The sequence below is a fragment of the Cygnus atratus genome, chromosome 1, assembly GCF_013377495.2.
Source record: "Cygnus atratus isolate AKBS03 ecotype Queensland, Australia chromosome 1, CAtr_DNAZoo_HiC_assembly, whole genome shotgun sequence".
NCBI lineage: Eukaryota > Metazoa > Chordata > Aves > Anseriformes > Anatidae > Cygnus > Cygnus atratus.
Genome location: NC_066362.1, coordinates 36,732,013 through 36,756,951, shown reverse-complemented (window position 1 = coordinate 36,756,951; position 24,939 = coordinate 36,732,013). Strand labels below are relative to the sequence as shown.

The 24,939-nt window shown below is 42.5% G+C and overlaps 1 protein-coding gene across 6 annotated transcripts in view; it reads right to left on the bottom strand.

The window, feature by feature from the left end:
- HMGA2 (high mobility group AT-hook 2) overlaps nt 1–24,939 on the bottom strand; it is a 115,706-nt gene that overhangs the window by 54,976 nt on the left and 35,791 nt on the right. Inside the window, exons 1-2 of one of the 6 annotated variants that reach the window (XM_050709755.1) lie at nt 3,747–6,337; nt 2,501–2,742 (exon numbers count right to left, since the gene is read on the bottom strand). The exons of 4 other annotated variants lie outside the window; for them this stretch is intronic. In XM_050709755.1, the coding sequence (XP_050565712.1) occupies nt 2,501–2,742; nt 3,747–3,786 (282 nt within the window). In that variant the 5' untranslated portion in view covers nt 3,787–6,337. Of the gene's footprint in view, nt 1–2,500; nt 2,743–3,746; nt 6,338–11,071; nt 17,895–24,939 lie in introns of those variants that run through there. One more of the 6 variants, XM_035543869.2, reaches the window with a different exon arrangement.

The following is a 24,939-nucleotide window of genomic DNA, read 5'->3' as shown; positions in this document are numbered from 1 at the left end:
GATATTTTAGGAACCTGAAGGCGCAGACAGATGTTTGCAATAACATGTCAGACCAAAAACTGTGTTAATCCAGAAACAGACACCTTGGCTGTTCAGACACCCCGGCTTGGACAGAAGCACAGCCTCCGGTGTGAAGTGTGACAGAAACCCAGGGCAGCAATACCATAAAACCACACTGCATGAGGTGGCAGATAGGTGAATCACATCCAACGCAGGCAGGAACACCCTGGTGATTTCTTCTTTACAGACAAAATAAAGGCTGGCTGTTTAAAGAGGGGATTCGGTTCAGGAGATTTTGAACTCTCCTTTCAATCAAAGGCAGAGTTATTTACCACTGCAAATGACCACTAAGTCCTAAGCCATTCAATCCTGTAGTGAAACAAGGACTGAAGCAAGAAATAACTGACTGGCCTAGATTCAGAGTCCAGTGCAGATGAAAAGAAGTGGAACGGCAGCTTTGAGACATTTCTATGCCTCGTGGTATCCGGGGCTGGTTCAGTTTCTTTGATTTATGCTAAATGTATGTTTGTCCAACAAACATAAGAAGTAAGAATGTTTACAGAGGACAAAGAAAGGGTCAATGTGTAATTGCCTTCTTCTAGTTACCACTTAGTATGCCACCCTCTGGTTTTCAATTTAGACTTAAAAATTAAAACAGTGGTGCCAAATCCATATGACACCTAAGAACCATGGTATATCAGAGCAGCTTCACAATGGGACTCTTCATAACACCAAAGATGCTGGCACGCCTCCTAAAACTCTCCTGGAACTTTTGAAGCCTGTACTGTAAGCATCATATTTTTCCTCCTCCATTATCCCCATGAAACAGGAGGATAAAATGAAGGAGCATGTCTGTTCTTAGGATAGCCTGACAGAGCCAAACTTCATTTTTGGTCGTCTTTCATTACTGCAGCCAGTGGTTCCACCCAGACTCAGTGGCTCGGCACCACCAGGGGGCAGTGGGAAGTGGTCATTGCTGAGGCTGGTGGGCAGATATTGGGATTACCCCTCTGATTTGCCCCAGACGGGTATGAATTAGTCTATGCAGGACTGGGTCTTGTTTCTAAAATGAAATCTGGAGGGTGTTAATTTATCATGTCTAAGCCTAAGGCCTGAAAGAGCAGCCACAACATTTATGTTTTTGTATACATTTTGGAAGTTCTAGGTAGCTGAAACTGTTTTTTCTTTGTTTTTTTTTTGTTTTTTTTTTCCCAAGAATTGAAATACTTCCGACCTTCTTTTCAAATATCCTCTGTAAACATAATGAGAGATATAGGCACATATTTAGTGGCTTTTCATAGGAGAAAAAAAAAAGTGAACCCACCATAAAGCGAACTGGTGAAGAGAGGGCAGAGGTAGCTCTGAACACGAAAGATCTTGCTACATTTCTTAAAGGTTCTCCTGTGCTAACAGCAATTAGAAAGGTCAGCTGTAATTTCACCTCTTGTTCATACAGGGCCTTGTCTCACCCTCAGCAGGAAACAGGGATTGAGCTGGAGGAGCCTGAACGTAACGAAAGTCTGTGGCCGTAGAGCACTGCTGCCATCAATATAGATCTGTCACAGACGCTCACTGAGGAGGAGGAACTTCCATCCGCCACAGCCTCTATGTTTTCTGATTTCAGTCAGTTATTTCTGATTTTGATAGATGTAGATTTATGGTGCATGGGAAGAAACAGGTCTTTGGGCCTTGCAAGTGTGCTGGGCCACACAGACTCGTGCTCCATGGCCAAACCGTGCATCCAGACCGCCTCTGAAACACGGGAGAGCTGGGTCAGAACAAGGCTGAAGGGCTGCACTCATTACCTTGGGTATTTGCGACAAAAGAAGAGCCAGGATTTCCCAGCTGGACTGGGATCGACTGGTTACATGGCCTCTGAACTGCCACCTTGCGTTGCCACGTGTATTAAATGGCGTGTTCTGCTCCCTTCGCTCACACGTGGTACGTGAATGGGACAACCCAGGGCTAAGGGGCCACTTGGTGTCAGGAAAGGTAGAACCAGGCCCACAAAGCCACCACAACTTTGTTCACCTTCCCAGCAAACTTCTCATCTCCGACTGAAAAAAGCACCCTATCTAGAAGGCAGCTGTATTGAATGACAGAATTAGGGCGATTACTCTTCTGAATTATGGTATCTTAAGAATGTTTTTACACAGAGGGAACTACAAATGAAAGCAGTTTCGAGCAAATTAAAAAACAGCTCAGTGTCACTATTAATTAATTAAAAACAATTTTTCCAAGTCAGCCTAATAGAAGGCTTCCTACATGCAACCAGTAACTGATTAAGTGAGTGACTCAAGCAGTAAAATCACAGTCAGGCCTATTTTCTTCATCCTGGAAGGCCAAGTTCAATATTTTTCCTATGAGGCATGCCTTACTATAAAAAGAACGTGATGTTTGAACGTGAGTGTCTCTGCTCTCGGTGCTGGCACCCGACGCCTTCCCGAGCCCTCCTGCCGCATTTCGAGAGTACAGTATGAATCACAATCATGTGGCTCACCTCCCTGCCAAATTCTTCTCTTCTGCTACCACTGCGAGTTCCTCCCAGGCCTCTGCCAGCAGCATCTGTCCCCCAGCCAAGGCTGTCGGGGCGAGCGTCAGCGGGGAGGCAGGGCTGGCTCCCTCCCTTCTTCTCCGAGGAGGAGGAGGCGAGCAGGCGGATGGTTAGAAAGCTGTAACCACAGGGATGGCTAAACGGCTGGTGGAGTCGGTCAGGATGCAAAAAAAGGAGTGAGTAGGAAGCTGAAATGGAGACGAAGAGAGTGCAGAGCTGCAATGACTTCAGATAAAAGAATCCTGCCTTTCAGATGCTTTTCAAATAACATGCTGGTATTTTTTACCCATACAAAAATTACTGTCCACCTCGAAGAAAATACTTTCCATTCCCAAGAAGAACTGCTGTGACAGCCCAGAACACCAGACAGATAAGCAAAACTGGACAGTCAGTTCAGACAATTGTAAAAGGATCTTTTGTGAATGCACAGCTAAGAGAATTTCTAATTGGCCTTAGATTACTGGCCTACTTCTAAATGATTGAAAAAAGATGAATGTTTGGGCACTAGAAAAGCTTTACCAATCCTGGATGCTTGTCTTGTCTTTAAGGTAGAGAAAAGGTTACAGTCAAATAATATTGAACTAGCTTTACTTTTTTTTTTTCCTTCCAAATTATGCCCTGATTCTTGTATGTAAGCATTGTCCCAGTCTCTTTGATGGCTCCACACAGATTTACAGAGAGCTGAAACCTTGAACTTTTACAGCTTACCTTGTGCCATAAAGAATATGAGACTTAAAACATGTACAGTAAATCTAGACTTATATTATTCTCCCAGGTTTATTCATTGTCCAGAAAAGCAAGGAAGGAAAAACACCCCAAAGGATATTAAACTGTGGAATCCCTGAGCCCTGGTGCTTTGTTCTGTGCATGTAACTTTCCCATACCTGGGAACCTGGGGCTTGCAGACTTCCCAGAAGCAAATGCCCACCTTCCTGAGACGTTACAGCTAAGCTAAGACCGGGCTAATGCTAAAATGAAAAGCTTGGACAGATTTCCCCCAATTTACGTTGAATTAATCTAATTTTTACTAGGCCTATTTTTATATAAGTCGCGTCTTAAAACTTTCTCTGCTAAATGTCTCTGGTAGATTTTTACTACCAAGTGGCTGCCTCTGGGTCAGTTCAAGGAATCACAGGCACACAGTCAAGCTGCTGACCACATGCTCACCCACGGGGAGCAGCTGAAGTGATACCTTTTGCCTTCCATTTGCAGCAGGCTGGTGACACACACATGGCTGGCTGCCGCAGTTCAGCCAACAAGCAGCACTGATCTAGGTCCCATTCTTTTTAGGAGCTTTCTCTACAAAGTAACACACAATTGCTGTTACAGCTCTGGTTTGCTTTGCAGAAAAGAGACAATGAATAAGAACACCTGAAAAGTCCAGGGTCAACCCCTGCCCTATTTTGCAACATGAGCAGGTCATTGACTAGATTTTCCATTTTCAAAGTACTCCTTAGTATGGAGTAGAAGTGGACACTGCTGGCAAGTTTCCATGTAAGAGAAAGGATAGACTCTGAGAAAAAATAATGTCAATTTCTGAAATGTCTTCACAATAAGCCTTTCTCCCAGCTGACAGACAGAACTTTCCAAAATATTTTTCTTGCAAGCAGTAGAAAAATATACTAGGTAATTTATAATATAATTTAAACTCCTGGAACACACTTACAGATAAAAGAAGAAGCACAGACTACCATGCAGGCAATGAAGAGTTGGAATACGCCACTAATGCACTTTCTGCTGCCTAATTTCCTAAATGGGACAATGGCATTCTCCTTTATACAATTCCCCTGAGGTCTATGCATCAGAGATGTGCTATACATATAAGGTACTCAATTTGCAGCGTTTCACTCTTGTAAAAAGTATTTCCCCAGACAGACTTCCAGAGCACTGAGAATAAAAATACCAGTTAACTCAGAAGAAAAAGAGACTATTTAAAATGTGGGCCACTCCAATTTAAATAAATGATAAACTTGTCCTAATTACATTACATTCTCCTACCTTACAATTTTCAGAAAGCTGAATAAATCATTCCTACCTCTATCTTAATGAGGGAAAGTGGTAATTGTAGACACCAATAAATTTTGGAAATAAAAGCGTCTGTGTATAACAAGACCGTACTATTCATGTCAGAAACAGTCCCTTCCCTCATTCTTGATAGCAAGTTGCTCTAGCAAGCAGACTGATCTGAGTCTTTGAATTAAAACTATCAAGTGGTACCACAAAGGTTAATATAGGACACAGCACCTTGGGTACAACTTGACTCCAATGTGATCATCTAAGTAAGCAGTTCAGAATGAGTGGGTGGAAGAAAAACTGAAAGATAATTTCTCAGTGAGACACCAAGAGGAGAATTCAGCCCCAGCTTCAGTACATACTGTTCCAACAGGGGATGACTGGGATAAGCCTGTTTCTATCAGCAAGCGTATCCTTTCAAATTAAGCAATCCTGAAATGACAATTACCTCAACAAACATTTTTTCAGGAAAAGTTGTATTTGTACTGCCAGTTCACATTCAGCATCCCAAATACCGTTTGTAGGCTACTTCTCCAGAGGATGTTTTCAATTACTTGGCTTCTTTTCTTGCTTCCCTACTCCCTCTGTCTCTCCCAACTATTACTCAGTCCCCATAAAATATTTCTGCTGTGGCTGTAACTTGGGCATGAGACATGTAAGCGTATACCCAGTCCGCACATGTAAGTAAGTTAATGACTCAGATTCTCTCATTACATGCTGTTTATATGCAGCTTTTACCACTTCCTGGTCAGAACAGACTTCTACTTTTTTGCTATATCAGAGCTCAGTTAAACCATCTAATCAACTTGATCAGCTCAGGCCAAGTTCATTCACCTCCATCTACCTTTGTAGGTAGTAGGTGACTCAGGATTTCAGGATTATTATTTTTTTTGGTCTAAACAAGTAGCTATTCAATTTTAGAGAAGCACATGCCCACTTTGGCTTTTGATATTAAATAAATCTAACGCCTTTACTGTGACAGAAGAGGAAGGGGGGCTCCAGGATGCTGCTCCAACGCTATTCTGCAGACCTATTCGTTAGCGAACACAGCTGATTTGATGGGGTTGTTTTGTTTTGTTGCTGGATCCACTACAAACACAAGGCACTGGCAGCTCAGCCAGCAACATATGAGAAGGGGCTTCCTCTCTCGCCGTAGCGTTCCTGGCGGCTTGAGCATGAACAGAAAAGGTGGACGGATGCCAATTGGCAGAAATAGCAGAAATAGCAGTGCACGATTCTAATACAAGCAGCAAAAAGACCAAGCATACAACATCTCTCTCTCTCTCATTGACTAAGGTTGCTTTGGCAAACAGCAGAAGGCTTTTTGCATGCTTATTTCCCTCTGGTCAGGGCAGATAGCTTTAATTACGTAGCCATGCAAGGTAATACTGCACAGTCTCTGGCAGTGTCGATGCACAAGGGTAGTAAATAGAAGGCAAAAGCACTGATCAGCTGTTAAGCAGCCCAGGGACACTCTCCATCTTGGCTTTCTAATGAAATTCCATATAAAGGGGCTTAGCTGGAGGACTCCTCAGACCGATTCACACACGCTGCAGGAACACATGGGAAAGGGTGTGCACCTACAGGGAAGGAAAATGTGTAAACAGCAGTGACTCAGTAATCCCAGCACATTTATGAAAGGCAGGTTCACTGGGATTAACATACTTCCCTCATCAACAGATCTTCATTAACAACCGCAGGGAGCATGTGCACACGTTTCAGTGTGTACAGAGTACAGCAGTGGGTGGACTGAATTCCTCAGCAGTTTTTTTTTTTTTTTTCCCTGTAGGATATTGACTGACCCAGACCAAGACAGATCTTTCCAACACTTTGCAATTATAATGAGGTCTTGCAGGCAGGTTTTTTTCCCTCAATAAATTACTATGATTATGTTTATGATTATGATTATTATGATTAAATTATTAATATTATTACCATTTTGCTTCTTAACTGAAAGATTGTTTCACAATCTATTAAGGATTCCTCCCCCCCAACAATCAACATTGACACTAAGACCAGCCAAAGCAAGATGGTTAATCCAGGGACTCCACGGAGCAAGGAAATAAAAGATCATTCCCAAATCAGAGGTGGATTTTCCACAAGAAATGAGCTTGTTTGATAAAAATCACAATTGCTATTTCTTTGTAAAAGCACTGGTGCCTCTGGCGGTTGTTTTGTTGCAGAAGGGATCGAGCAGGAAGGGATGGTGATCGGGTGAAATGCTTCACACTGGGCAGTGACAACAGATACAGGTCTTCTGGGAAGACGTGCTCTCTTGAAGTACTAAATTTGGTGTCAGCATGTTGAGAGACCACTCAGATCCTGTTGGCTGCAAGGTCTTGATCCTTTAATTCTCAGTAAAGCTAACTTTCCACTGACTTCGGTGGGCTCTGTATCAGCCTGATAGAGGTACTTATATTCAAGTCAGACTAAACGTGCTCATGTACAGCATGAGGTTGTATGACACCTATTTTGGTAAACACCAGCAGCTTGATGCTTAGATTCATGGAAGAAACTTATGGTCCTTCTTTACTCTGACTTGGAAGTTATTAAAAGATGGCACCTGTAAGGTGTATTTGAGGATGTCAAGGGCAGCACTTAGCTCATAAGCACCCTAAACAAAGGATTTAAGCTGTCATAGGACTGGTGCCCTATGCAGGCAGTTCCAATTAAGTCAACATAAAGCTGAAGACTGAGCCTTCATTATCCTGTAATCGGAAACCGATCCTGTTTGGTGCTTATCCCTTCATATAAGAAGATATGGCAAAGCAAGGATGCTCAGCATAAGGTGTTCAGCATCTTCAAGAATTAATTCCTGATGGTGTTACTACTGTAAGGACAGCAGAAGCTGAGTGCTCTGTGAAGAACCATCTTTTTTCCTTTGTTTTGAAATAGGCTACTGTTGATTTTAGTTGATTCCACTCGCTGTTGTCTTAGAAAAGCTAGTCACCAGTCAATTCCCACCACCTCTCTTCATGTCTCTCATGATTTGATATACTATCCTAAATCATCTCTTTCCCAGGCTGAAGAATCACAGCTTACTCAGTCATTCTTCACAGGCTAGCCACTCATATGGCGGCCTCGTTGATCACCCTTTGAACCTTCTGTTCTACTACTTCCTTTGTAGGATGAGAAGACGAGAACTCCACATCGCATTCAAGAGGCTGACAAACACATTAGCATACAGACTCCAACCCACCTTCAACTTCCATGCAATGATTTTGGAGGGGAGCTCAATACAAAGGGAGTCTAATGATAGGGCATGCCCCCCTACAGAACCTAAAATGTTACAGTCTTAATAAAAATGTTTATCTGAAGGACAAGTTAGATTTAAATACACAGCTCTGCAAATTACACCTTGTGGTAGTAGAAAACAGTTCAAAGAAGCAGTTGATTGAATAGGTTGAGTACTACACATACAGAAATCCCATGCTTCTTGGCTGGCTATGTGGGTGGGTGGGTGGGGAAGAAGGCTCAGGGCGGAGTGAGGGAGGGGACAACGGTGTGTTTTGTTTGTTTATAGCCTGAGTGATTTGGTAGTGTGTGTTTTCCTGTGGGAGTGCCTGGCTCTATCTCTAGTGATCTCAAATCAGCGTTAAAGGTTTGTGAATGGGTTACAGAATGAGCAATGGCACCTCCCATCGTTAGCTGTCTACATTTTTTTATAACCACTTGCATACTTTTGGTCAACCACTGTAAAATAAACAGTCCTTCCCAAATGTTTTTGTTTTCTTTGACAGCACAGCAATAATTCACTTGGAATGCTGCAGAATATAATAGCACTTTAAAGCTGCTGTAAAGCTGCCTTTTTATGATTTACGTTTGAGTTGTTTTCAAGCAAAAAAGATGCCAGACCTACAAAAGTATGTGAAATTAGAAGATGTATCATGTATACTTGTACATGATATGGGGGGGGGGGGGGGGGGAGGAGGTATATGGGAGAAACTATTTAAAATAATATTCATTTTGCAGGGAAGATCTGATCCTTTGCCTGTGTCTTTGAAAAATGACTCAATGCAACAGCCAGATTACCTTCTGCAACTACCAAAATCTAATCAAGATGACCGGAATGAGCATCTTTCAACATGAACTCTTAGGACCTCATATTTCCTATGCCCCGTGTACAGAAAAACAGTACACTCATAAATAGACATTGCATCTGACCAGAAGAAACATTTTGCAGATGGAACATTAGATGGCTGCAAATGCAATCAGGACTCCAGACAAGTGCAGAAGACTCGTGTCTGTCATCCTGCACTACCCGGGAGCAAATCCACGTGACCACAGATATTTATGTTCAGCCAGCATCATTGTAGTTCTCTCTCTCATTTTCCTTCTGAAAACTCTTGCCTGCAGCCTGCACAACAAAGACCCTAAATTGTGCTGTACGGTGAGGAGGAATAAGCTGTACGTGGAGTTTGCTCCTGAAGGCTCAGAGGTTATCAGTTTGGCCATCACACCTGCATTCCTGACAAACAGCTGGGGACCCAGAGAGGCCTGGCCCAGCTCAGTGCTTCTCCAGCAGAGAGCAGTGATACACTGTCAGTGACTCAGCCCTGGAAAGCAGGGCAGCTTCCAAGAACCAGCAAAGGCAAAGCTCAAAGTTGGCAAGCTCACCAAGGCGAATGTCAGGAGCTGGACTTGGAGAAACAGATGACAAGGTGGGATCATCTGAAAAGAGAGTCATTAAAAATACCTGCCTGCACCAGCAGCCCTCACCTCAGTGGGATTACTCGTGTGAGTAAGGATCTGAGCTCAGATCCTTGCAGTATTTTGCACTGTAAGCCAAGAAGTGCAGGGGGCATTTGTACCATAAACTCCACCTGCCTCCAGATTAGCAACTGATACTCTGGCAGCCTTTGCTAAAGGTGCTTATACCTGTTCACGGTGCTTATGCTTCAAATGATACCAAGGAGAAGACACCATGCTGCCAAAAGAATAGCATCTACCTTACGAACTGTTTGAAATGGCATAGTCACTGCAAATTTGACTAATTCAGGTTGTAAGCAAAGGCAAGTTCTACAGGCAGGAGACTCTTTCATTAGACCAATCCATACCTACTGAAAAGAAATGACCAGCTTGTCTCAAACTTTGCCCTGCATATAGGATGCTTCATATACTTCAAGGACAGGCTTACATATATACACATGCACGTCCATACACATGGCCACTTCAGCTCTTACACCCCGTATGTATTTTATCCTCGTATATAGTCTCAATCACCACTACTAGCAGTAAAAAAGCCAAAATGAGAACCCCTCTTAAGCAAGAAAAGTTACAGATTGCTAAATCACAGATTTTATTGCCAGAAATTAAATCACAGATGTATTTTATTGTTAGATAGTCTAAGCAACAGGTGGAGGATGGCCTTACCTGTCCTAACACCTAGGAACTGATCTGGCTCCCTAGAAGAAAGCCTTTACAAGCGGAAAGTTTTTCCCATGTCCCGTCTGCTAATAAAATACACGTTTGTTTTCTACCTAAAGATCTCAAAATATTTTTCAAAGTGAAGGACCAGAATTATTGTTCCCATTTTAGACATGATGAAAGGTGAAGCACGGGAAGTGAACTGTCTGCACTGAGGACCCGAAGCCAGGCAGGCAAGTTTGTGTTGTACACTGATGGTCCCCAACCTGCTTGTAGCCAGGCCCCTCTGCCACTGCCTTTTTGCCTGCCACATCGTCTCAGCTCTCTGCCCTTGCCACCTCAACCTCTCTCAGCGCTTCACTCATCCCACACTGTCCTCTTGACATTGCCTGCTCCCTCCTCCCTGCCTAATGCCTCACCTCTCCATCACCCTCCTGTGCTAGCAGGGAGCCCACGCTAAGGCTTACAGGCTGGTGCTCCCCACGGCACCTTTGGGTGACAGCAGCTGGTTTCAACCCTAACTTGCCTGTTCTGATAAGTCTTGCTGGCAGGACCCAGACTGGGTCGCCTTTTTGCTATCTGGGTATTGGTAGGGCTGGGGAGTTCAGGCAAGCTTCTGTCCTCTGGTGCCGCAACCCAGACAGATGCTGGTCACTGCGTCCAAAGAAACAGCTTGTCTTTATTCTTCCTACTCTCTTCCCCTTCATTCCTGCCTTGGTAGCCCCAAGACATTTCCAGGGCAGCACCAATTAAAAAACTTTTCTGTAAAAATGTTGAGGCAACAGAAATGTGCAAGGATTTCATCAGGACAGACCTTCACAGTGGTACACGTGAGATTCTGCTGTTTCCTCCTCTCATTTCACCATATCCTGTCTGAAGTAACCCTATGCTTTTTTATCTCAACTATGCACGTGGGTGCAATTCCTTTTTTACTCAAATAACCGAGTATTCTTTCTGCATCTTGTGGGCACATGACCCTGCAGGACAAAGCGTGAATAAAAAGAGTCTGAGACAGAGCTTTGTCCTGTGTAATGGTCTCCAGCCTTCCCCACCACTGGGCAACAATGCGAAGGAGAAGGAAAACACTGCTTTCTCTGTCAGCCTGAGCTGTACTGCCAGTGGGATGTCGTACCTATGGGTCATGCTACTAGATGGTCTTGTAGACATTGAGTAGCTTGCATATAGATCCGTAGTTCAACTGGTATGAAAATAACCATGAAAGCAAAAATTGATTTTTTTTTTCAGATCAGACCCTTTGCCATACCCTAACCTTACACCCTTCTCTTGCAGCCAGCAATTCCTTATTTCTGCTTGAATTTAGAAATGATACAAGCCTATTTATTTGTCATCAGTATTTTGAAATTTAAGTCTGGCACTACTTGGAAAGGTACGGAGCTACCTGTTATTGTATTTTTTGTTTGTTTGTTTTTAATTATAAAATTAGGCTGGTATTATTTAAATAACAGCCTCTGCTAGGGCCTTCTGATATCCTCTCAAGTCGAGAGATTGAGGAGGCAGTGATCTCCTTTCCCCAGGAGAAGGCATGCTGGAAGGCATAAGAAGAGCAAAACACTTCTCTATGCACATAGCAGGTGCAAAACCTTGGTGCAGATGGTTGTCTTTCATGTTCTCAGAGGGAAAAAATCTGTTTTTAATTGGTATTTTTTGTAGCTCACAGTTCATCAAGATGGTTCGAATTGGCACGTTTTCATGAGCCTCCAGCACCTGCGGTAACCTTTTGTGGTTTCAGGAGGAACAAGAAAGTGCATCTTTTTCATAATGTTGAGGAAGGATGAGAAAAAAAAGAAAAAAAAAAAGGAAGTTTTGATCCCCAAGATAGTGATGAAATGCCATCTCTACAATAGCACTTGCTACCAAGTCCGTAAGAGGCAAAGCAATGCTCTCAGTATCCATTACCCACTCCACCTTCATCACCCAGCTGAGCCAGGAGCTGTGGGCTGCCTCCCTTGAGCATTCAAGGACTCAGAGGAGGAAGAAGGATCGGTGCAGCTCCTCTCCCCAAAAGCACATGTGCAACGCGGTGACTTTCAGAGGACTGGCCCAAACCCTGCGACACTCCACGTCTCACACCCCTCTAGGTGACTGCGGCCTGATACTTTGCGAGATTCCCTTCAGAGCGATCCTGTCTTGGTTCCTGGGAGCATCCATCACCCTGCTCGCTCCTCTTCCCACCACCTCCTTGGGCCCTGCTGTTGGGCAGCAGCAAATAAAGGGGCAATCAGCACACCTCTAGCCCGGGCTCCCCAGCTATTGAAGAATGCGGGCTGCTGCGCTGGCTGAAAGGCTTGGGAAAGTGCAGCCCTGCTGTTTCATGTCAACATTCCTCCCCCTCTGCCTTTCCCAAGGTCTCAGGCAGAAAATCCTTTTTTGTTCTTATCAGTTCAAACAAGAACAATGAATTCCTCAAGCCCGCAAGAATGTGACAAGGTGCCAACAAAGCCAACCAGGAAGGTGATGTATGGTCTATAGGCTGCAGCTCAAATAAATCACTTCACAAACCAGTGCTGCAAGGAGTGATTTCAAACAGCTTAGAGCCTCCAGTTCTAGCTCTGCCCTTCAGATTTTCACCTGCCAAGTATCCCAAATAAAAGCACTGTGTGTGACGCTAAAATGCTGCGTGCCCTTTGCTTTTGTTAACAGGAATAACTATGCAGCATGTAATTAAATCAATATTACAGTGGGGTGTCTGCACAGCTTTGGTGAAGGCAAGAGTTGCAGTTTCCATCATAAACCCCTAAATTTGAAAGTTTACAGCTGGCTGTAAAACTGGCTCACTGAGCAGAACTTGGCATGCACAGCTGTTAGCCAGGGAGCAAACGATTCTTACCATATTTCAAAAATAATTGGTTTGGCTCTTTTAAAATCTTACTAATGTTTTAAAAAATGAGGTTACCATGTCTGGATGCTTCTTAGCATATATCTTCCATTTCTACAAAGAAACACTGGCAGGCAACTGATCTCCTAGTAAGCCAGTCTGATTGGGAAAATAAAAGAGTAATGACCAACATGCTCAGTCATAAAAAGGCAGCTTAGCAGGTACATATTCCACATGCATAAGGATCTGGATATCTTGTCCTCTGCTTGGACAGCGTGCCTTCTAGAGAATTCACGATGCTCGACACTGCAGAAATTAGCACAAGAATAATTGTTTCATACTGAATTACACTGACATTAGTGAAAATTCACAGTGTGGGCAGAATGGCAAGCAGGTATCCAAGATGCTCAGTCCATGCATGGGCCCTTTACCAGCCAGTGATTAAAATGAAGCATGCCCAGCCTTGCTGTAAGCTATGGGCTGCTCAAATTTAGCTTCCCCATGCATCGCTGCCACCACACCAGCAGCACCCAGCCCTTTGCAGCACAGCACACATGCAGGAGGTGCTCAGCAGCACGGGCAGCAGCTGTGCAGCCCCTGGGGGAGCCTCCATGGCACCGGTGGCACACACAGTACAGCACCAGCCCTAGGGAGCAAGCTGTTGGGAGCGATGACCCGTGACACACCATCAAACTCCTCGCTGCAAAGAACTTCACCATGGATGGATTTTTCCTATTTTACATCACCTCATCTCATCTCAGGAGACACACTGCTTGGCAGACACACCAGCACTGCACCTACTCCATCATCTACCTCATCTACATCCTGCCTCACCAGTGTACATACTACTAGGACATCAGCTGCAAAGGGTACACTACATCCATGCATCCCTGTCCTGCTTGTCCTCAGAAAACAAAGTATCTCCTGCTCTTAGCCTATGGCAACCAGGCTTTCCTGGATTTGCACCGTCTAAGCTGGCCATGCCTACAAGCTATTGACTAAGAAACACCGTAAAGAGGAAGACATAATATAGCTGGCTGATGGAGCTTGGTGCTTTTCAGGTATTTTTATTGCTTGTGTTAGTAACCAGTAATGTACCAGCAAATTTGTTGGAGAGTACTGAAAAAAAGCAATACCATCTCTGTAATAAGAAATCTTTCTGTGGCTCTCTATTGCTACATTTTTCCTAATAAATGAGGAGAGACAGAGCTGGTGTTCTGTTATGCCTCTAACCCTACTGGTCACCTTTTAACACGGCTTCATTTGCAGCAGGACTTGGTCGTCCATCTTTAAGGGGCAGACTTGCACAGCTATGAAGAAACAGTTTTCTTTAAACTCTGCACAGATATGTTTTAAAAAAATCACTGCCCTAAATACATATCTTATACAACATACCTAAGCAGTCAAGTAAGTAATTCGTATGCTGGGTTGAAATGGCTTATTTGGAATTGCTGCAGTCTGCAGTGCAGCCTGCTGAGCATGTAGTAGGGGTCAAAAAACCCTTCTGGAGAGATTTCTGTGTACAGGTCACTCTAGCAGAATGGGAAAGACTCTTCTGATATCCACCTTGCCACTTCTGCTCCCTGAAGGAGCCCTTGTGGGCATGAATATGCATATCAGTGCCCTAGTTTATGCCAGTCAAAACAACCATTGCTGCCAGTGAGCCAAGCGGTCTGGATCGAAGCCTTCCAAGGCTGGGGGCTGCACAAAGCATACAAAGAAGGCAACCACCACTTCAGGTTGTGCGCTGCATTTAGAAGGAGTTTTTTTTTCTTTTTTCTTTTTTCTTTTTTCTTTTTGTTCTGACACTGAAATGCAGCATTCCTGATGCATGAGGTGTGGCAACAACAGAGGTGAGATGTGGCGTGGAGCCCAGACTCGCTCGCTTAGGCATTATGATCAGGCTGAGATCTCTGTCACTTTGATGGGACAGGTGAGAGACAGGGAGAGGGGAAAGCTGGGCTCCTGGAACCAGTGAGACAGGTGATAGAAACAGGAGAAGACACAGGATGGCAGTGGTGACTGGCAGGAAAACAGCTGGGAGCTACTACCTTGACAGACTTGCACGCTAAGCTCCGTAATGGGTCCTGGGATACTAGGTGAACTTCTTTCTTAAAATCTCAGATGCTGGAGCCAAATGCAAATATAAGAATATTAAAATACATCATCATTAAGGCGTTTTAATGGAAAAGCTCAAAATCCTGAAGGCAAATATAAAAGCTGCTGCTTTTTCAAGTTGCTCATGATTCTCGGCCAATCTCATGAAGCCTGGTGTACATGTTCTCTTTTAGCAAAACTTCTGTACAACTACAGAAATTATATACAGAAAGCACTGAGGCACTTTACAAAATCACATACGCAGTTTTTGATTGAGAGAGCTTTTGATGTTACAGAAGAAGCAAGGGGCAGAGAAGAAGAACTACAAGGAACAGAAACTATTTCTACGTTACCACTAGACATTTATATTTGATGGTACTTATAAAGTCTTGACTGTCTCCATCTGCTCTACACTCTGTTGGCCTACATAAATAGAAATTACAAAAATATAAGGAACTTTTAGATAAAATATCTGATTTTATTGTACTCTTAATTCACTTTTACCTTGTAAGTGTAATTCAGGCCATACTAAATTATGTATCTACACAACATGAAGATAAAGAAGCCTAAAAAGACCTAAATTAGCTCCATTCTTCTATTAAATCACTTTTTTATATCAAGCTTGAAGAACTCCATGGGAATTTTAACTAACAGAGACAGTATGTTAATCCATTTCACCTCAAGAGCACAAGGTCTTAGCACGTATTATGAGCAGAAATGATCTTTAGCATCCTCTTATTCTCACCTCATAAAACAAACAAGTGAACACGTAGTTTGGCACAAACCTCCCTGCTCAAGAAAGGCCCCAAATGACATAAGAGCAGATGTCACCAGCTGGGGCTGAATTATAGTAAATTGCCTCCCACCATGAGCACTGTGTCCTGTGCCTACCACAGGTATATTTCGCTGCAGCATCTTGTTCAAATAAATACATATTTGCAAAGCAAATGAATACAGATTTTTACTACAAATTACACAGTATGATTAATTCCCAATTTCCATCTCTGAAATAGTGTCAAGAATGAGTCAAATCACTGTCCAATACAATTACAACTTAAAAGTAATACTTAATGAAATCCTGTATGAAGTTTGTCGTGAGCTAATTTTGTGACACCTGCAAAAGGAGAAATTCGCTTTCCGTGTGACCTAAATAAACGCTGTCACAGGGGGTAAGAGGGATAAGTGACCCAATCCCACTTATTTTGCTTATTGCCCATTTGAATTCACCGTGCTTGCAGGATTTCGCTGACTGCCTGGCCCCTGGGAGCTCTGAGACCTCCATCAGTTTCCAAACAGTTGGAACAAAGCTAAAAAAGCCTCCATAATGAAAACAAGTGGCTGGTGATATGGTACGGTTAATCCTCCACTCTTAATTACACTAATGACTTGTTTATTTGGTTACTAATATCACATTATTAGTAAAATCTCTGCACTGTTATTCAGATCCTGAATGATAATCTTTTCTCTGCTACCTCTTCCCTAAAAACATCAGAATGGACATGCCAGGTAGGCCATGAAGCCCAACAACCCTTCTGAAACAGCCACCAAGGAGGAAAGCTTACAGAAAACAGTAGGAGTACAACAAGCACATAATGATATTTCCCGTAATGCTGCCTCAGTTTTCAATGGTTTATGGCTCTGGGACATACTGAACCTAAGCTGTGGTATGGAAAAGCCCTAGACGAAATCACCCTCTCTGCATCTATGCAATTAATCTTTGAATTCACATAAAAACTTTCAGTTGCTTCAGCATCCTGTTTTCAAAATGTATTGTGTGAAAAAACATCTCCTTTTGTTTCCATCAGACTGACCAGCTATCAGTTTCATTAAATGACTCCTGGTTCTGTTATGAAAAGCATGACAGTGAACATTTCCCCTCCTGTGTGCCACTACTGATTTTGAGACCCCCCCCCCAATGAACACATCCTACCCACTCATCCTCCATCCTGGCCAAAGAGCCCCATTCTACTTGATTTTTCACTGGAAATTCCTTCGATACCTTTAATTACCGATGTTACTCTCCTATGTGTCTTCTCCAGTCTTGCTCTCTTCTTCTTAATTCCCCACACCCTCAACACTTACATTTTTGGCTACCAGAGGAGAGCCTCCAGGATGGCTGAGGAATGCTCAGTGGTGTCTGGAGGAGACCTGACGTTTCCTCTGGCTATGTCTAGACTGGGTGACGGCTGAATGCTGTGGTGGGCCAATCGTCCTGGTCAGGGATGGAGCCTGAGCATGCCATGGCCCCCTTTTGGCCCTGGCTGTGTCTAGACTGGGTGGCGGCTGAATCCTGTGGTGTGCCAGTTGTCCTGGTCAGGGATGGGGCTTGAGCATGCCTTCTGGCCCATGCCTTCTTGTCTCCTTTGAACTGAGAGTTGTGTGTGTTTTGGGTGAGGGAAGAGTAGGAGGCTCCTGTGTCTTGCCTGGACATGGATTTGGAGCATGGCTGGGGTGCACATCTGGAGTTAGAAGCTTGCAAATACTCTCAAGTGCGCTAATTCATATGTAACCTTTATATTCTCATAAAACGGCTTATGACTGGCCTAGCTGTTTGGGTAAGTAATGATTTCTGTTGCTCTGAAGGTCAACCAAAATGTGAAGTCATCTGACTTTGCCCTTCTACAACTCAGTGCTTTATAACTCAATGCTTTCCTGATATTAGCACGAACTCAGGCATCCTAAAAATCCTGCATACCCTTCAGACCACGGCTCGAGAAAGAAGCCTGCTGCTATCTCAGCTTCCCTATGTCAGTCACATAACTTTGCCCCAAAGACAGGGGATGAACAATGTCGCAGCGGCCTGAAATACCATACCAACTCATTGGTTTTGTCCCTTTCCCCCTCAGTTTTTTTGACTGCAAGCCTTCCCTGTGACTGTACAGAACATATCGCACTGTGGAAACACCTGTGCTGTCAATAGTGACGGCCTGGGGTCTCTGCACGTGAAGTCTCCATCCTCCCCAGCGAAGCATCACCGGCTCAGCTGCAGTCTCTCCTCAGGACCTCTGGCTTTCCCCAAGGCTCGTTCTGCAGAATGCAGAGGAGATGAAGTAAAACCAGGGATGGTCGTGCAGGTCCTACCTTTTTCTCTCTTTACAGAGATTAACCAGAAACAAAAACACAGCCTCTGGCTGTTTCACTGAGTTACCAGTGTTTCCAAGACTTGTGCTAGGCATGCAAAGTACGTATTCTTGAGGATTTATTTTTGTTTACGGTTTGTTTGCTTTTTAAACTAAGCTGCTTAAGTTCCCATTAAGGAATTGTGCACTGCCTATGCAGGCACAGCTAAATTAGCTTTGCAGCAACCCGCCTTTGCCCTGAGCTGCTCCTGACAACATTCCAGTTGTTTTGGGAAACCCAGGATCTGTCAGATGGCAAACGTGGTCTTCCTACTGTTCAACTGCCCCTTCAGCCAAGGAGACAAGAGCTCAAGGGATCTGGCTTCTCTTCTGACAGCTTCAGTAACTGCACCTGAAGTGAGACTGGAGTTTCTTGGTGAATAGAGGAGTGCTGTTGTGATACTGTCTCTCTACAGAGCCCTGGATAAATTTTTATGTCCACTTTAGCACCACTTTAGCACCTGTTGTTCTCTATATAGTTAAAGAAAAATGAAGAAATTAAACCACCACTGACTTACACTAACAGGCACAGCGTTATTTGGCAATGCTTTAAAGCATGAGTTAACCTGAAATCAGATTTTTAATGTGTAACTGGTCTCCCATCTTTAGCCGGAAGCTTCATAAAATGTAAATCTACCGCACTCTAACACCTGCACGATTTCACCCATGGCTTCTTAAAGGGTTTGTTTTTCTGGTGCCGTGTCTGATGCATGAGGAGGAAAAATCCTACAGGGAACTCGACAGGCAGACCTTGATGTTGTTCCTGGTTGAGCCAAAGACCTTCTCTGCTTCTCTGGCAAAGACAATGACCCTGATTTTTACTGGCTATAAAATGGGATATCCCTGCCTTGTATCTATTCCAGCTTAGGTCACAAGCCCTTACGGAAGTGCTCAGACATTGCTGCAATAAATAAAGATTACGTTTTCAAATGTCATAGGGGCTAGGGAGTCTTTACTGGTTGAATACATCAGAAAAATAATGTCTCAAATTCACGCAAGCTTCCACTGAAATAAACCAGAGAAAACAGAAAAGAAAAACACACAAACCTAATCAGGCGGAGACTGCTCGTAGGGTACTGCACAACACCCTCTAAGCCAGCACTTCCCTACCGCTCCCGGACTCACCCAACACAAAGGAAAGGCGCCGCTGCCCTCACTGCAGGCCCTGGAGGAGGGCTGAGATGCAGGCACCCCTGCCACCGCCTGCCCCCGGGGAACCTGGCAGCCCCACAGGGTTCACAACGCAGCGCCCAGCACCAGCTGAGGGGTACCCTTCTGACTGACAGGATTTACATTTTCTGCATTGTGTTTCTGCAAAATCAGCTGTGAAAGAAGTTGATTGACTCAAAAGACTTTTACCACAGGTGTATCTACCTCACTGCTTTGAAAGGGTCCTTCGAATTCCTCATTTTTGTTTGGTTGTTTGGTTGTTTTTTGAGGGAGAAGTGCAGTGCAGTAAGAGCATTATTTTCCTGCTCTGTCTACATTCATTATGTCCCACCTCGTGATATTAGGATGAATTTCAGTGAATCCAAATATAACCTCTACCACAATACCACCTGAAACTCAGCATGTTCTTCCCATCCAACAAATGCACTTCATTATGTATCACCGGATATATATGTATGCATAACCCGGAACATTTGCAAATATTTGGGTATTAATATGAAAAGCTTTTCATCTCCAGAACCTATTTGCAACATACTAATGGTTATTCTCACTCACAGATACATAAAGATGGGTATATATATATTTTAAATGACTGACATAGAGGTGTAGATATGATACTGTGGAATTGAAGAAGTGCTGTTGTGGTACAAATTGTCCTATACCCATGTTCATTTAAAATGAAAAATGCTAGTATTTCTATTCAGTGTCCAGAAAAGTCCTCCTACAGCATACTACCATATACTAGCATTATCTAAAGCAGGCAAAGAACTAACAGAAAGCACACTGAAACAACTACACTTTTGCATCATTTAGAAATACGTTGAAGTTGGAGAGACTTCCAGTCTAGAGGTCCCAGATACTTTACATCCATCAAAATACTTATTCCTCATTTTAGAATGTATGAACTGTTATTTCAATTGAATTTCTTATTACTGAAATATTTACCATAATATAGAAGCACACTGAACTAGAAATTAGACAGTAAGAGCACTTGCAATGAGTCAGAATAAAAATCTATTTCTAGAGTAGTACCAGCTCAGACAGTGGCTAGTAATGGATGCTGTGGAAAAATAAATATGGCAAATATGGGTTTTGGAATAAAAACTTCCTGCATTTTTGAAGTGGGAGATGGCATTACCTCTACTGAGTTTAAAAATACCTTCTGTATACAGTCTGTATAAATCCTTCTTCTGTACCTTACTTTTTTCTATGAATTTGTAAACTGTAAATACATCTTACATGAAAATCTTCTGTGCTAATTAGCTCATTGAATTAACTGTGCTGGGTGAAAAAAATAGTTCCTTTTGTTTTTACTCTACCCATTTCTGTTGATGTCTTCTAGTTCTTACATTTTGAGAAGTTATAAATAATGATTTTCCATTCATGTCACAGAACTAATTCGATTTACGTGTCTCTGACATATTTCTGCTTCAGTTCTCTCTTATTTTCATTTGAGAAGACCTGGTCTACTTACTCTCCCCTTGTGCGGAAATAATTCTGCACCTCTGGACTATCTAATATTCATCTGCACTTCTTCAGGTCCCTTATTATTTGTAGCATTCAAAATGCAAGTGTGCCACTGAGTTGTACACGCCAGAATTATGCTTTGCATTTTGTTTTCTACTTGTTTCCTAACAATTACCAATATTTTATTTCTTATTTTTAACCACTGCTACAACAGAGCTGACATTTTGCATGACATTTTGCACCATGACTCCAAGTTCTCTTTCCTCTTTGGAAACAGCTATCTTGGAGCTCACCTTTGCAAAGGCAGAGTTCCTTCTCATTACCTTGAAGACAGCAACACGAAGTGTCACCTGGTGTTGCATTGCCAAGCCCATTCAGTACCATGAGTTCCTTTTCAACTGATCATAATCCTTTTTAGTATTAACTTCCTAAACAATTTTTGACATCACCAAATCATAACTTTACTCAACTATATCTTCAAAATCACAAAGTTTGAGCACTGTAGGTCCCTGCATAATTCCTATCAGAAGTATACTGATATCTCCCCTCCACTGTCAAAGCAGCTCAGAAGAGAACCCTGCCATTCTCTGACCACTTAATCCCTTTAAGAGCATTTGGTGAATAACACTGAAAAAAACTATTTTGGAAAACCAGACACATCACATAGGTTCCTTCGCCACACACACACCAGTCTTGTTTCAGAGAATTCCAACAGGTTTGTGATACACAACTCTAAAAAACTTTCTAAAAAAGCTTACTATTTTCTTATTTTTATGCACCTCTTCCTATCAATATTATACTTACCCAAGTTCCTACAAATCTTATTTTTTTCTCATAGCTTATACCTACTTGCCTGGTGTGGTGATCAGACCTACTGGTCTGCAGTTCTGGAGCTCTCGGTGTGGAAGGTGGAACGACTGCCACCTTCTTCTATGGTGCTGAACACCTACTTTATGTCCTACTGCTAGAGCATTGCTGTAGGAAGCTTGAGAATTTCTGATCAGCTCAATCTGACTTCTTCAGAGAACAGTATTTGGTCGTGACAATTTCTCACTTCAAGTTTACTGATCTGTTCAAAAGCTCCTTCATCTGTATTTCAGTATTAGACAGTTCCTCAAAATCATTCACTCTGAAGAAAGCTTCTGGGTGGGAATCTTTTTAGATTCCTCTAACGTACCTAGAGTTTGTATCTCTCTACTGCTGTGGCCTTATCTACCTAAGCTCTCCCTCTACTTGGTCGAGATTCATCACTTCTACAGAACTCTTCAATGACTTCCCATTTCCAGCATGTTTGGAAGTGTTTTTATTAGCAGTTCCATGCCTTTAACAGGCTGTTCCTCAGAATCCTTTCAGGCCTGCTTCATCAGCGTTTAATATGTAACATGCTGTTGGTTATCTTCTCCTTCATTTGGACATGACTTCAACTTTTTGAAGACTGTTTAAATTGTCCTCTCCACTCCTCTCCTTTAAAATGGCAGCCCTTTCATAATCCTTGTAAAGTCTTTTTGGCAGCTAGTACTTTGAACATATATGTACTTTGAACACTTAATAAGATGTGTGCAAGCAGTCTTCCTATTGAGTGAAAGTCACTTCACCCTGTTGACTCTTCCTTTTAATTCCCTTTTAACCAACACCCTTACAAGAGTACAGCAGAAGAACATGGATAACTCAGTAGGATATCTTTGTCCAATATGACTATTACTGTATGGATTTTGTAGTTAAACACTATGTATTTTTATACAACATAATACAAAGTTCCTTTTCCCAGGGACCACTAAAACACTCTTGGTTTTGGAATCATGCATTCAAGCACAGCCCCAATGACTAGCGATTGCATATTGCTGTGCTTTAAGTGCTGGTTGATTGGCTTACAGCTCATGAGTTTGTGGTATCAACTTCAGTTCCTCATAAATATTATTCCTCAGTTCAAGTATACATTTTTGAGGATTTCAGAGAAAAGACTCTGGAGCCTATATTTAAAGCTACCCTTTAACAGCTTTAGGCAAACTGGTGGAAGAATGTGGACCAACCTCCAGTTCTTCTGGGTATGATCAAATTTTTATTTGCATGCAGGATACTATTTTCAGAGGCCATTTATCCAGCACCTTTAATTAATACTTTTAGTTTTATTAAGATATTTATATTCTACACGTGTTGCTTTTGTCAATACTTTTAAATGCTGCTTTAGGTCATTGCCTTTCCAGATTAGTCAAATATTTGTATCATCATTCACCTAACAAAACCTCTGGCAATAACCATTTTGTATGAAAACTAATTTAGAGGTGCTGGGCTTTTTGCTGTTATTGAAAGGTCCTCACCTCATTAATTCTTTGGTTGGAATTTTGCTTCTAGAAATACCTGTGAGGATTATTTCATAGGTTCATTTTCTAGTTCTTAGATGTCTAATTGCCTAATTTGTAGATGTGATCAGGTAGTTAGTGTTCTAAGTACTATAAATGGCACCCACAATTATTTCCTGAAGCAAATTTACAGGCACAAAAATGAGGGCCATTTTTCAAAAACAGACTAGAAATGTGTTTTTAATTGTAGATAAAAGCATCCCCAGCAGCAGTAAAATACAGCTAGAGGTGCCATGCCCAAAGTGGCAAAGGCTAGGTTCATAATTGTTAGATATTGGCTACATTTAGTGAAACTGTAAATGTTATGTGGTGACAAGTACTACATTATGCTTGGACTTTTCAAATCTTTTCTTAATTATTATGAATTGATTGTCAAACCTGAAAAAGAGTTGGGCAAATGTTTGCCCATGTGTACTTTACTGCACAGCATCTCTTGTATGCATACTTGTGTACACGTGCAATAAAAGTGAAGCCTTTCCTTCTTCTAACTAAACAGTGTATGAATGAGACTGGTATAAATACTACTCTGAGATACTTCCTTTCAACTTCTGGCTATTCCAACAGCATCGTAGGCTCTGGCTGATCATCCTCAGGCCTTTATCTTCCATAGATTAAATGAATAAAAGGCAAACAGCATGCAAGATAAGCATATAAGAATTTAAGTCATCATTCTACATGATATTTGGGCTGGAAACAGCATAATGCCTCGCATTGCCAACAATGGCAAGAAGGCTGGTGATGAGTCATATCTCTTATGGGTCTGTCTTGGAACCGGTGCTGTTTTATATCTTTATCAATGACACAGGCAGTGGGATTGAGTGCACCCTCAGCAAGTCTGCAGATAACACCAAGCTGAGTGGTGCGGTTGATACAACAGAACGAAGGGATGCCATCCAAAGGGACCTGGACAAGCTTGAGAAGTGGGCCCACACGAACCTAATGAGGCTCATGATTTTTAGAAAACTTTAGACTGTGTCTGTAAAATCTTTCCATGGGAATAAAAATCCACAACAGACAAGAGGCATTTTGCCTGTTTTTGCCTTGGATAGTAATGAAGGAAAATTACAAAATCAACACTCTTAAGTACAGAGGCAAAGCCTTCTTTAATTCTCATTTCTTTAACTGAAAGTCCCAGCTGTGGAATGCTGGAACTGGGATACTGAAAAACTGACTCAATGTAAAGCACTTAATTGTCATTAGATGTAAAAGTGAAAGGTATCTCTACTACACTTCCTGTCCTGGAACTTTAAATGGAACATATGGCACAAGTGGGTGGAGAGCCTGGATGTGAAAATACAGATACAGTTCTCTTTCCAGAAAGACTATGAAGAGTAACTTACTGATCAAATAAAGTCGGAAACTCACAGAGCACCAGATATGGTCAAGGAATGTCAGAGTTTTAGGAGCTGCTGATTAGTTACAGAGACATAAACTTGCTTACAGTTGCTAGTTATCTGGTACCCATTAGGGTTAAATGCGTTATAAGGAATCACTCCATCTTTACCAAAAGGGCAGAGAAACAAAGCAAAACTGAGAAACAGGATCTGGACTCTTCGGCGTTAGCTGCCTTTCTCGTTGGCACTGTGAAGTGACAGAAGTGCGGTGCAGCATTGAGTAACTAAGACCGGAATGTGATCTAAATATTCCTTGAGTGATACTAGTGTTTAGAGTTTGCGGGGTGACGATACTTGAACCAGTTCTGTGTTATTTCCTTTTCCCCCTAACAATGGACACTAATAGCAGAAATATTCTGCCTCACTCATGTTATATAAGAGTTCTCCTCCTACACCACCGTTTTAGTCAGAGGGCAGGTCAGTGGGCAAAATATGCTCATTACTATTTCCTTTGCTTCAGAAACACTTGCCAAATTGCAGTGGCAAACGTTTTGCATTTGCCTTTCAGGCTGAGTGGTTTGGAGACTTTGGAAACATGCCAACGACCAGCGGAGTAGAGCGG